Genomic DNA, 13,632 nt, shown 5'->3' with positions numbered 1-13,632 from the left:
TGTGACGGAATTTAAATTATTTTTATGATTCGAATAAATAAATCTATGTTCGAAGCTTGAAAAAAGGGAAAACCAATTAATTATTACAAGACTTTATGCAGGTTTAAGTCATAGACTGTAAACCTGAGGGTCGGTTTTTTCTTTTTCTTTCTTTTTTTCAAAATAAAGGTTTACCATCTACACAGGGTTAAGTTGTATTACTTCTACGTGTTCTTAATGTTATTGTTTTTATCGGTTCTGTTAAAATCTGAATTCATATTACCATAATATTTCAACAGGCTGCCAAAGGTACTAAATCCAACCCAATCAAATTATAATAGTATTATGGTTCATTCAAATAAACTGTAATATGGAAGAAGAGAAATGTACACTACACACTTATTCACCCAACTACCAAGGTTGTTTAGTTGTTGTTTTATTATAATTGTGATCATTTCTTTAGTGTAATTATTTTTTCGGTCCCATCAGTTCTGTCTGCCATCTTTTAGCAAGAAATACAAAATAATACATTAACCCTTTAAAATAAATGGAACTTAAAAAGTATTCTGCTTTAAGCTTTTATATTGTTATCAAATATAGCAATCTGAGCTACAACTGACTAAAAAAAGGTTTTCCAGTGAATTTAACTCATTTGAGGATCTAATAAATAATGTGGTTATAGTTTTTCTATTTGAAAGGGGTGTACATTAATATTTCTTTATTAGCAACAATATTTTGGGTAATTTTATAAAGTTCTCATGAACTAAAGTCCTTGTGATTTAGTACTTCATCTTAATGTACAGTATTTGATATGAAAATTCCCTAATACTTCATCACAAGAAAACACATTGCATAACAAACGTGCATATACTTCCACATAAAGGGAAATTGCCCTGTATTTATACCCATGTACACATAAGAGATAAGGATAATTTCCCTCAAAACCAGTAAATGTAATCAAAACACTTTAATTAGTGAACAGGCCAACTCATACAAAAATAAAACAGTCACTTTCCTCAAACTGTAATATGCCCTTACCAAGATTTCAATGCTTGAAATGTTGAGCTTTGATAGTGGACATTTGTGGACCATAAAAAAAAAAAACTTACTTTCCAAAGTGTTTATTCTCTCACTAAATTTCCGACTGATCAACGCTAGATCGCCACTACAAATCAATCACAATCACATGCAGGAAGCTCTCAAATCAACACTGGACTTTAAAGTCTTTTAAAAACACCATTCTCCCATAAGAACTTTTATAATTGCACACTAAACAGAATAAATGAGAACATAAATTATTTTTTTGCAAAGGATGTGTGAAAGTATACATTTACAAGAAAATCGATAAGATAAAAAAAAAAAGTACAAAACATTGAATTTTAAAATAATATTGCGAGTATTTAACTTATATAATGGTCTATTGCTGGCAAACTAGAAATGGAGTTTGCATTGAGATACTAATCGGGGGAAACAATTTTTGAACGATAAAAAGAATAAACTTCAGTACAGTGGGAAAATGCTCTTTTAATCAAAGATGACTAAAACCTTTGTATGATTGGGCCATTTAATATAACCAACCTAACTTGGCAAACAGTACACTGTAAATACAAAACCGTAAAGACGGTAGGTATACTGTAAAAGTAAACAGCAAACAATACCCTTGATCATACTAAATTTTCTAGTGTGTGTGTGATAATATGATTGGCAACTGTGCTTATTACAGAGCCTCTTCATTACAGGCAAGTTCCTTTGTATCCCTCACCTACATTAATCAGATAAAATGTGCATCCATAAAATGAGAAAAAAAAAAGATATGCACTACAGCAAACAACCGATGAACCATCGACAACCGAAACCAGGAGTCTGTATCACAAAGTTGCTGTAATTAAAAAACTTTAAATGTAGAAGAGCTATACATTTCTACATGACATTTTAGGATTTTATTGTAGTTGTACAACATTCCCTGATGGCCTGTGTTGGCCGTTGAGAGATACAGAGAAGAACAACAAAAAGGTCAGAAGATCAGAAAGATGAAATTGTCCATTTGAAAGAAAAGAAACATTAAAAACTCTCAACTGGGGAACAAGTAGATCTTGCTCAATGTTGTCCCTTTTTGCTGTGAAAAAAAAGTTCCACATGTTGGCCATACACACATACACACGGGCACTCACACGCATACAACCATTTCACACAGCAGCAGCTTCTGATGTTTATTCTGCAGAAGAAGAAAACACAAATACACATCAGAAACTGGTTTATGAAATCAAACTGAAGAAACCAATTACAGACAAACATTTAACACCTCACCTATGTTAACTTCTTAGCCTTGTTGTACAGTGAATCCACAACTTTGCTCATGTTCTGTATGGTTTCTAGAGCTGCCTCATAAGTCTTGTCCACAGGCGGCTCCTCAAATATGATGAGCACTCCTTCTCCTTGGTCAAGGATGCCTGCAATAGTAGAAATCCAACAGACATATGGTGAATAAGCTTAAGACAACCTTTTTCACTCAAAAACTGTGCGTAACTGAAGTGAATTTCATTCAGAGTTGTGTGACAGTCAATCAATGTTTGCAGATACTATAGAAATGAATGAGTGCCATAAACTAAATCCTATATGTCCATGACCTCTAATTAAAACAGCATTTTTTTTTCAGAGTAAGCTCAAAAAAGTAGATAAAACCAAAATTAAACAAACATTTTGAAGATTAGCCAATAGGCTGTCGATTCATTAAATAAGCCGTTTTATGAATTCAGCACATAACAAATAGTAATACATTCAAAATGTAAAATTATACAATCTACTCTACTGCAAAAATGTGGATTCTTTTAATTCAGCCAAGACGTCAAGCCGTGACATCGATCTTCTACTGGTCACGCGTCTTCACGTGATACGAATTCACAGGTCAGAGTTCACCAAAGTAAAATTTAGAACACAGCGGAATGCAAAACTTTTTGCATGAGTTTGCGGTTCCGGTCTGACGCCATCGCATGCGTATGAATGGAAGTCAATAAAACAAAGTGTGTAGTTTAATCGTACCTTTACAAAATAATCACATTATTGGTACACACGTAAACAGTCAATGAGTCCATCGATCAATCAGTTCCAATAAAAAATACAAAACCTGTCTTAATGGAAAAAAGTTGAGAAGACTGAACACAATATTTGGTAATAACATAGCAAATCGAGAGATTTAAGTAATTTTTTGTAGGCCAGTCATTTTTGACCGGGAACACCACAAGAGGGAAACAAAATACTACCAAAAAAAATATCAAAACATTATAGGGAAGTTTTTATATCCTGTGTGAGTCAAGTCAGTAGGTTTTAGTCCAATGTGATAACATTAACTAGCCTTTTCGGGAAAAAGAATATCCTTTTTGGGTCAAAATGTCCAGAACGTAACATGAAGCTTAAGATATTTTGGCGATATCATGACTCTCATTAGATAATTTAGCTATATAGTGCAGAAAAAAACACACAATGAATGGGAAGAGAGGGGGAATGGTATCGGTACACATCTCAGGCTGAACTTCAGTCACCCATAAGCACTATTTGTACAAGATGTCTGCAAAAACCACTACAACATTTTTTAATTTTTACTTGGACTGGTTGCAACTTTTTGTAATGCTCTGCAATAAAATCGTTTTTTTTTTTTTATGCAAAAAGATAAATGACAAATAAAGGTAATGACAAAAAAGACTAACCATGAAACTTTTTGTCCAGGACCATTTGTGACAGTTTCCTCTCAACATCATCCTGTGGGCCACAACAAATAACAGATAGAGCATTTTTTTTTAGAGATCTTAAATGCTTACATATCGATTGTTTCATGTTACAGTTTGTCATATTTTTGGTTTATGGTGACATTAAAGGCATTGTGATTTCCTACACTAATATTACTTTAAATCTATACACAATACTCTGTATGAGAGTGAAAATCTTCTGAAAAGAAAAGAATAGTTCGTACCTTTGAGAGTTTGATGAGACCAGCTATATGTGTAATCTTGAAAAGAGAGAAAAGGACATAAAAATCATAGTCAAATCTTTTAGAGTTGTCAGAGATATGTATTGGTCCTTTTTAAATAAAATATTGAATTTCTTAAAGCTGCAGTCCATTTTTCCTCTTTGTCGCCATCTCTGTTCGAAATCTGCTATTGCAGTTATTCACGGAATTATCAACTTTACGTGGGTTGTGCCTCGGCACGGCACTGCGCGGATGAATCCAATGTTTTGAGGAGAATGTGCGGCTGTCAGTCGCCGCGCCGGTGTGGAAACTGTCATTCGGAATCACAGATTCTACTTTTTGGAAGTATGACCAATATAAGAATTTTCACCAGAAAATGTCATCTGAACAAGTAAGTAACATCCACTTTTGTTCTGACCAACTAATGAAAAAAAAAGCATTGCAGTAAATCGCGCTGATTAACGATCGCTTATATCACGTCAAACCGTGCAAATTATACTTTGTTCTCAAATTGTTAATGTTAACAACATCAGCACTGCGTGACTACATTTAATGCCCTTCCGATACTTGTCCTTGTTTTCGCATGGGCCCGGTTATAGTCTCTTTTTTCTGTAGCCACTTTTCCGAAGTCTTTTGCATTTTACACTGGTGACTGTCATTTGAACCTTTCTGGATCCGCCATCAAATTGATAAGTTTAATTATATCAAGTGCTGTGAGAAAAGGCTATAAATCTCCACCTCCATCATCCTCACACACAATATAGCCTACTAGCCGAGACTCCTTCTTAAAGGAATACTCCACCGTCTTTTCATATTAAACTATGTTATTCCCTTAACTAAGACGAGTTGATACATACCTCTCTCGTCTCAGTGCGTGCACTCAATCGCTCTGGCGCGCGGCGAAACTTTGTTCACTCAGTTCATTCAATACGGGCCAAGCAGAGAAGCTACTAAACACCTCCACGTTTTCCCTATTTAAACACAGTTACTCGCGTAGTGTAACTCGACCTAGGACGGTGACACAAAACAAAACGTTGCGCTTTTCTAAGCGTGTAAAATGGATAACTATATTGTTTGGCGGAATACCATAGCAAGTGCTTATGAGCACTTCGACTTGGCGGAGTAATATCTTCACTCGTGAAAAATCCTCTCACCGGCCCCCGCTCCCTCCGGTGAAGATATTACTCCGCCAAGACGAAGTGCTTACAAGCACTTGCTATGGTATTCCGCCATACAATATAGTTATCCATTTTACACGCTTAGAAAAGCGCAACGTTTTGTTTTGTGTCACCGTCCTAGGTCGAGTTACACTACGCGAGTAACTGTGTTTAAATAGGGAAAACGTGGAGGTGTTTAGTAGCTTCTCTGCTTGGCCCGTATTGAATGAACTGAGTGAACAAAGTGTCGCCGCGCGCCAGAGCGATTGAGTGCACGCACTGAGACGAGAGAGGTATGTATTAACTCGTCTTAGTTAAGGGAATAACATAGTTTAATATGAAAAGACGGTGGAGTATTCCTTTAATGTGTACAGATGTGATGTAATGACGCAAAGACATGCTCGAATTTCCTGAGGAAATCCACCAGTACCACTGGAATTAAAAACATTATTACAAGCTTACCGTTTTGAATCGAGCTAAGGCAAGCAGATAGTTTTGAACACAGGCAGGTTATGTACTTTTAATAATTAATAATTTTTAACCCAAAAAAAGTTACGGATTGCAGCTTTAAAGTATTATATTTACAATAAATAACTAAATGATGCACTTAAGGCTAAAATATCTATGAAAGACACACACACTACCTGTACTCTGGAAAAAGGCTCAATGACCCGAATGAGGTTCTGTTCCAGCAAATTGTCGTAAAGCTTGGTCAAATGCGTGCTGATGATGGGGTCGTCCCTCAGCTCTTTAGTGTACTCTGTCAGGGCCTTCATGTGTGAAAGAGCAAACAGAAAGCTGAGCATGACTGAGACGACCGTTGAAAAATGATATACAGACATCAGTCAAAATCTCACCTTTTCAAAATCTGCTAATGATCTGTTCTTGCTGGCTTGTGCTATACATCTCAGTGCATCGGTCTGATGGAGAAAACAAAAATTATAGGGCACAACTATAAATGAGCACTTGCCTAAAGAGAAAAAAGATTTGTCAGATGTGTAACAGGTTGTTAAAAGCACAAGGCCAAACATAAAAGCCTAGTGCACAGAAGAACCATGAAATGCCTCTGTAGAGCATTTGTTTGTAAGCAGTCATTTCATCTATAAAAAGACACTGGAATTTTAATGAGCTTACCTGTCGCCCAGCATATCGCAGAGCCAGTTTGCCACTGATCAAGGCCTGTACCTCCTCTGGCCTGGAAGAAAACAATAGAAAATGTCTCATATAATCAATCGATCTAAGTGAACAACTTAATTTCCTACATTTGTTCATGTTTATACCCACAATGCACTCTGATTTCAAGCGTACATCCTATGTACACTTGCTGAATCCCTATTTCCCAAAAATTCAACGAGGAGAGGACTGAGTGTGATTAATTGATTTTTTTTATTTTTATTAATCATTACTTGACTAACATTAAAATATAGAGAGACAATATTATACAGATGATTTTAAAATGAAATGAAATTATAGAAAGTACATTTTTGATTTATATATTATTGTTATTAATAAAATATAGTATTTAGGAGTTTACTCAATTTAATGTGTTTTACAAACAGCCAAGTGTTTTACTAACTTGTGGCATTGTTGTTAACTCACAACACAAAGAAAGAAATGATAATTTAGTGGATGATTTAAAAATATTGGATTTATAAATATGTAGGTTGAGTATTAATTCTAATGTAATCATAATGGTGACCTGAGGGCATCTCTGAGGGCAAAACGCTGCTCGGGAGAGTTTCAAGAACTAAAAATAATAAATATATTTAAAAAAAATACACTTAAAAAAATACACAAATTAAGCATGACAAACCAAATTAATATTTACTGTATTAATATATACAATCGATGAAACCTCAATGCTGGCACAGAGGGATGTATAATTCCATTATAAAGTCATTATGATTGTTACTGCTATTAATATTTTCTAAAGTAAGTTACATTTAAGCTAAAAGTAGTTTTATCACTATGTTTCTGTGACAGCTCCAGCTCTCCGACGCAGTGTATACGTCAGTGTCCGAATTTACTCACTTTATTTTGTTCACTCCTTGCTGATATAGCAGTGGCCTTCACTATTTTTTTTTTCATGAAAGCCACACTGATAGGATAAAGTCAGTAGGAAAGCCAATTTTACCGCAAAGTATCAAAAGTTAAATCCAGTCATAAATACCATGTCTGCTTGTCAATCTGTTATCCCTGAACATACAATATGCAATGCAATAAATAATACAGGGTGAAAAAAAAACAACAACACTTTTTATGATTTAACAGTCAAATTTGTAACCGAGACAAGATGATTTCCCTTAATGATAAAAAACAGGATTCCAGAATATATTCATCCCAGAATATATTTAATGACCTTAAGTTATTTTTTCTACAGTAGCCCATCACCATTCCGATTGATGAATCCATGAGATCCATGAATTGTAGTTTCCATGAACGCTAAACACGTGATCGGGTTGATGTGTGTGTGTGTTTATATTAGGGCTGTCAATCTTCCTCTATAATACTATTCGAATTCCATTCCTTATTTTATTTAATATTCGAATAATATTCGAATATTAAATGCTCAAATTCATCCTATTATTAATATTTACGACATTACACAGTCTTATGGATCGCCAATGCGTGATGTTGATCGGTCTCATATCTTCACAGATAAACCATCAGTTTGTCTGTTATTGCCTTTTGGCGGACAGCTGGTAACTTAGCAGTTGAGCCCCGTGATGAGGAGAGAGAGAGAGGCAGAACATAAGTAATTCTTGCCTGTTTTAGCGGCGGTTCCTCGGACAGATCGCCTAGCTTGTCAGGTTGTAAGTTGTCATAAAAAAAATAACGTATATTTTCCTCTCCGTTTTGGCCTTCCGTCCACAATGAGACGGCGTTTTTATTAATGAAAACGCACTCCAAAGTGGATATATTTGAAGACGCCGTTTTCACGTTGTAGTGTGGACTGAGAATCAAATTGTTGATCTCCGTTACCGTGGAGACATTCCTCTCCGCGACTTTTGACAGTTGTGATGATACAGCGTGGATAACGTGCACAATTGTGTTACGATTCAAAAACTTTATTGTTTATCAGACGAAACAAAAGCGTTTAATTTTCACATGTGTGTGCCAAGGCGGCGACAAAGGCAAGATTGCATTTTTTTTTTTTTAAATATACATAAAAAAGCAATATTCGAATAGGAACTTCAGCATTCGAATAGTATTGATTTTTTTAATATTCGAATTATATTCGAATTTCGGAATTCGTTCCAACAGCCCTAGTTTATATGTCACAAGCTTCAAATCGGAATCAATATTTTGACATGCCGCATACTGCACAAATATACAAAGTTTCCCTCTGTTTGTGCTTAATAACCATTCTCCTACATTAGTTCTTTATTTGGGTTACACTTTATTTTAAGGTGTCATTGTTACAGTATATTATATATTTAAGTACTGAGTAATAAAAAGCAACTACATGTACTTACTATAGGGTTAGGGTAGGATTAGGGTTTGGTTGAGGATTAGTAATTATGCATAATTTACTGTTATACTATGGTAAGTACATGTAACATATGTAACAAGGACACTGTGTAAAATAAAGTGTTACCTTTATTTGTTTTAAACAGCAGACTTAATATTTATCCATTTCTGGTCATAATTCGGAGACTATGAACATATGAACTGTTGTGCCGTACTGTTTGTATTTATCACACAGTAAAAATGCCCCTCCCAGCACTCAAAACCAGTTGTCTGTGGATCAGAATCCGAAACAAGGACTGGTGGGACGTTGTCCTGCTCCACTTCACAGACGCAGTGAAAGGAGAATTTAATAATGACGGGACACTCATTTATATGACACTTCATTCAACAGGAAGAACAGCTAGCTCGTTCCAGGCGTCATATGTCGTCCTTTCAGTTTCGGTTTTCAATCCGATCAAGAGTTTACATGTTCTTTCGATCGGATTAGAAAAGGAATAAACCACCCCTTTCAATTCGATCGAAATTATTTGTAATAGAGCTGACACTCTGAGTTATGTTATAGCCCTACTTGTTTCTAATGCTTTTATGAAATATCTATAGTGACTGCATGATCATATCAAAGCCACAAATTAAAGCATGGCTAGCCGCAGGAGGCGCAATGAGCAACACTGATATAGAGTGCACTCAAATGTCATACACTATATAGGGATTAGTGAATGAGTATACAAGGGACAAAGACACAGCTAATAACTAAAAATAACTCTAGAGAGAAGCATTTTGCTTAATATTATTATATGTTTGCTTAACCTGATTTCATTATTTAATACTTGTTGGAATAAATCTGCCGTGAAAACAAAATTATTAAAGCCACCAAACAAACTGGAATAGAAACAATTATATAATTAAAAAGTCAATATAAAAACTGCATTGTGTGCAATATAAATGTTTATATACAACTCAGCTTCCATTTGTGTTGATTATTAAATAAGTTTGATTAATTATTAAACATTGTTTTAGTTTTAAGTTATCAGGTAATTGAAAACTTAAAAAAATAATAATAATAATTTTGGAGCATCACTAGTTTTTACTGTATTATTGATAATAAATAAATGCAGCCTTGAGGAGAATACACTCCTTTTAAAAACATTAACAAAGACTTACCAACCCCAAACCTTTGAACAGTAGTGTATTATTGATTTTTTTAATACATGCTACACTTTCTGTATTTTAGCAACACGGGTCATTAAGCGTAGGTGATGCATTATGGAGATGGATTGTACAGAGGAAATGATAGCCTAAGTATTAGTTAGAAAGTCGGCATTACATAACAGAGCTTGGTGTAACTAACACAATAACTGTTCTATTATCCTGTGGCCTCCCACACACAAACAGGGATAAAATGCAAGCGGTTATCAGACTTACAAGCTGAGCATGATCTTGCAGAGAAGCATGTATTTCAGTGCAGTGACTGCCTTGGGGCTGTCAATGGAATCGTAGCCCTCAAAAGCCTCGAAGAAGTAAGAATAGGCAGTTTTACAATCTTTTTCCTCAGCTGCATGGATGATACCTGGAGTGAAAGGGCGAAAATGTCACATATCAATAAGTACACGTCCGATCTCAAACGCACTTGTAGATCGCTAAACAGAGAAGTGAGACTTGCCTGACTGCATATCAAGAGCTGCCTGGAGCTTTGGGGGACAGTAAATGGCATTGGCGGTGGTCCTGGCTGAGGTGAGGGCAGCCCTGGCTTTGGGAAGGTTGCTGAGAGCGTGGTAGGTTTTACTCTCTAGCAGCTGGACTTCCACCAGCAGAGCTTTATCATCCATCTTCTTCAGCTCCTGCAGCAACTGGGTGCCTGGGGGGAAAGAACAGATCTTATAATGTTCAAAAATAAAATCAAGTGCATCAAAAAATATATAACAGAGTGCAACAAAAATTGAGATATACAGTAGGGTCCAAAAGACAGAAAGCTCATTGAGAATGCATATATTGCTATTTTCTAATTTAATACAATCATACAAGAATTTGCGCAAAAAGTGATTAAATAAACATGATATTGATCATTTCTTATTACTTGGCTCTGACTGATCTCATTGCAAATACATATATTTTTAGATTATTCTTACCTAGATGAAGGGCTTCCTGGTATCTCTTGGTGTCAAAATAGAGTGAAATGAGCCGAGCCTGACAAAAAATGGCAAGGAATAGTGATAAATTATATAGTTGTCTACTGCTAGTTAAATTTAATTTATTAATTTAATTGAGAATATATACACATTTAAAAAAAAATCTATATTATTAATAAACTTAAAGTAAAAGTAATAAGGCCAACAATTATGTTTTTGAGGTATAAGACAATGCAAAGCTCCAAAAACACTGTAATATATGGAATGGCTTGTTGCTTTTATAAAATGTGTTAAAAAAAAATTTTGGCACAGTAATATACAATTCACTTGATGTCACAGTTCTGCATATTTATGCACTTTTATGGCATCCAGTCAGATCTTAGAGTTTGAACTACCCATTTTATATTAATTGTTGGCTTGTGTATTAGCTCTAATCGTCCTGACAGTTCAAAGCTGATGCTCAGTTTACCTCTAGGGCCTGTCTGAGGAAGGTTCTCTTCTCAGCTTTAGCCCATTCAATGCATTCCAGACACAGCTCAACCTCCTGGCCCGTGGCTGCCTCCATGTCCAGAAATAGATCCAGGAGCGAGCGCACCAACCGCGCTGCCTTTGCCTTGCTTATGGAGATCAGGAAAGGCCTCACAAACTTCAGGAGGCCTCCAAGCTCTTAAAAAAAAAAACATACAGAATGATGATGATGATGATGATGATGTGTCAAAACAAAGTAAAAAATTCCCATAGCAGGCACAGAATCGCCCCAGTATGTTGACCGTCACCTGCAGCTTGTCCCGTCTTGGCCAGGAGAGTGCCCAGCTCCAGGATGCTTTGCTCCTTGACACGAACCGCCTCTTCATCATCCTCATGGACATCCCGTCTCACTGAAAAACCCCCCCCACAAAGTTAAGCGGTAACTAAGACCAACCCACCTAAGCCTCCCAATCAATAGAAAGTAATTGGCCTATAGCTTTTGTACATAAGCCGCGGTTAGAATTAAAGATATCCGTAAAAATATAAAATTAGACGTTTTTTTCAGTCTAACACATTTGATGTCAGAAACGGCTGCATACACACACAAATATATATTCTGCTTTGACATCAAATGTGTTGACTGAAAACTTTTCGCTAATCAACGCATCCCCCTCATCAGCCATTGGTGGAAAAAAAGATAACCCCAACTGCGACCTCATGTCATTGGTTGAGTCACTGTTGCCATGTTGGGCTTGTCAAGGTGCTCAAAATAACAGTAATGTTTCACATAGGTCTAGTTGCTGACTCCTTGTAAGACCTCATGTAACAGTTATGGGTTTTGTTCTTGTTGTTGTAATTGTTTTTATTTGATTTTTTTTTCTTTAATTTTTTCTTTTCTTTTTTGTACACAACAAGGAGAGAAAAAAAGTAAACTTTAAAAAAAAAAGTAAAAAAAAATAAATAACAGTAATGTTTTGATAAGGCCATATTATTTACACTTTTCAGCAAAATCAACCTACAAATGACTAGTTATAGTTTCTCTGCGAATTAAAGAGGGTCTGAATAAATACTTAAAAAAATAATTTAATTACGAAAAACATCGTAAAAATAACAAATTAATTATGTCTAATGATCTTAGGTAACGTTAATTCGTTTAAAACCAACTTGTCATTATGTGCGCCATAAAAAAAAAAAAAGTAATAAAAGGTTGAAACGAAAGAAACTTGGGTCTTGGAGTCGACAAAGATTGACAGACATAAGAGTGCAAATAATCGCCACAAGTTTTTATTAGTCAAAAAGGAACTGATTTTACTCTACCAAACTGCTTAAACTAAGAATGCGTGTCATGACATAAACAGAAAGTTCATATATTTACGAAAAAAATTAGTATTTCAGCAGCCAATAAAAGAAAGAAATCTCAGTCAAAGTTGCGACATCAAAAACAAATGTCAAAGATTGTCTTATGGTTGGTGTGAAGTACGTCAAGTTGATCAAGTTAAGATTGTCAAAAAAAGTGAATCTCGAAATAAAATGTCATCGGTTGAGCTTATTATTAATACAACATTAAGATAAATCCCAGATAAATGTGTTAAAATGCGCCTTGGCCTGGAAGGGTGGCTAATAGTGCAGCTAACTGTCCACACACATCGGGCTGTGTCTCAAAACATAGCTAGCTGCCTACCTAGACAGTTCTTTTAGGGAATCGGGGGCGCGTTCGAACGTTCGAGTCATATGTTCGAGCACGCATTATGAAACCATAACAAAAGCTGTCTTCGTTTTATGCTCGATTCGTAAGTTCGAATGTCACCATAAGGTCTAGAAATGCTGTCTGTGTAGGCAGCTTACTATGTTTTGAGACGCGCACACACACACACACAGTACAGTGAGTCAGCACCGCAGCACCGGCTCATGGTACCTTAGCTTCCTAATAATGAAGCATTAAAGTACGCAGAGTGAAAAGTAAAGTTTTATAAAATAATTTAAACATAGTCTTACCTATTGAATGTAAAATGTCAATAGAAGCGTTTCTGTCTGTGCTAATGAGAGACTGAGCTCTCTGAAACTCCACCACTGCCGCGGCTGCCATCTTCCCTATTCAAAAAATCTCACTGCCCACAAGCACTTGCGACCTCACCCGGAAGTGCGTTCATACGTACGTGCGTGCGTGCGGTGGTAGGTTGGGGTTTGTAGTCTTTTGACCTTTACGTTTTCTAGCGCAAGGTGCAGTACTTAAAACATTTACATCTTAAACATTGCTGTTTCTTTTATTTTTCTCATATGTAAGTTGCTGTAAATAAAAGCAACTGCTACATGATTAAATTGACATTTTTTATTATAATTAATGTAAATATTAATCATAATTATTGTAAATATTATAATTAGGCTATTATTCAGATCATGATTTAATTTAGCAGGCTACCATACTGCTTAGAGAATTTGCTTTTGTTGTTGTTGTTGTTGTTGTTGT

At 35.6% G+C, this 13,632-nt stretch overlaps 1 protein-coding gene across 1 annotated transcript; it reads right to left on the bottom strand.

The window, feature by feature from the left end:
• Positions 1-931: 931 nt before the first annotated feature.
• Positions 932-13,334, bottom strand: psmd11b (proteasome 26S subunit, non-ATPase 11b). The gene is made up of 13 exons (XM_081392331.1): positions 13,161-13,334; positions 11,474-11,575; positions 11,167-11,363; positions 10,698-10,755; positions 10,232-10,426; positions 9,994-10,138; positions 6,235-6,295; positions 5,958-6,020; positions 5,745-5,870; positions 3,947-3,982; positions 3,684-3,735; positions 2,287-2,429; positions 932-2,194 (listed from the first exon to the last, which is right to left on the bottom strand). Exons 1-12 carry the CDS (start codon positions 13,249-13,251, stop codon positions 2,287-2,289), a joined length of 1,269 nt encoding a protein of 422 aa, XP_081248457.1. The 5' UTR covers positions 13,252-13,334; the 3' UTR covers positions 932-2,194.
• Between the last annotated feature and the right edge of the window lie 298 nt (positions 13,335-13,632).

This window comes from Scardinius erythrophthalmus, assembly GCF_964197995.2.
Source record: "Scardinius erythrophthalmus genome assembly, chromosome: 18".
Classification (NCBI taxonomy): domain Eukaryota; kingdom Metazoa; phylum Chordata; class Actinopteri; order Cypriniformes; family Leuciscidae; genus Scardinius; species Scardinius erythrophthalmus.
This window is presented reverse-complemented; position numbering and strand designations above follow the sequence as displayed.

Excerpts from the sequence above, each read along its gene's own strand:
- psmd11b (XM_081392331.1), bottom strand. The coding sequence starts at position 13,251 with ATGGCAGCCGCGGCAGTGGTGGAGTTTCAGAGAGCTCAGTCTCTCATT. Across the intron at positions 6,296-9,993 it reads TGCAAGATCATGCTCAGCTT|GCCAGAGGAGGTACAGGCCT; the intron begins GTAAGTCTGATA and ends GTTTTCTTCCAG. Across the intron at positions 3,736-3,946 it reads GTCTCATCAAACTCTCAAAG|GATGATGTTGAGAGGAAACT; the intron begins GTACGAACTATT and ends TGTGGCCCACAG.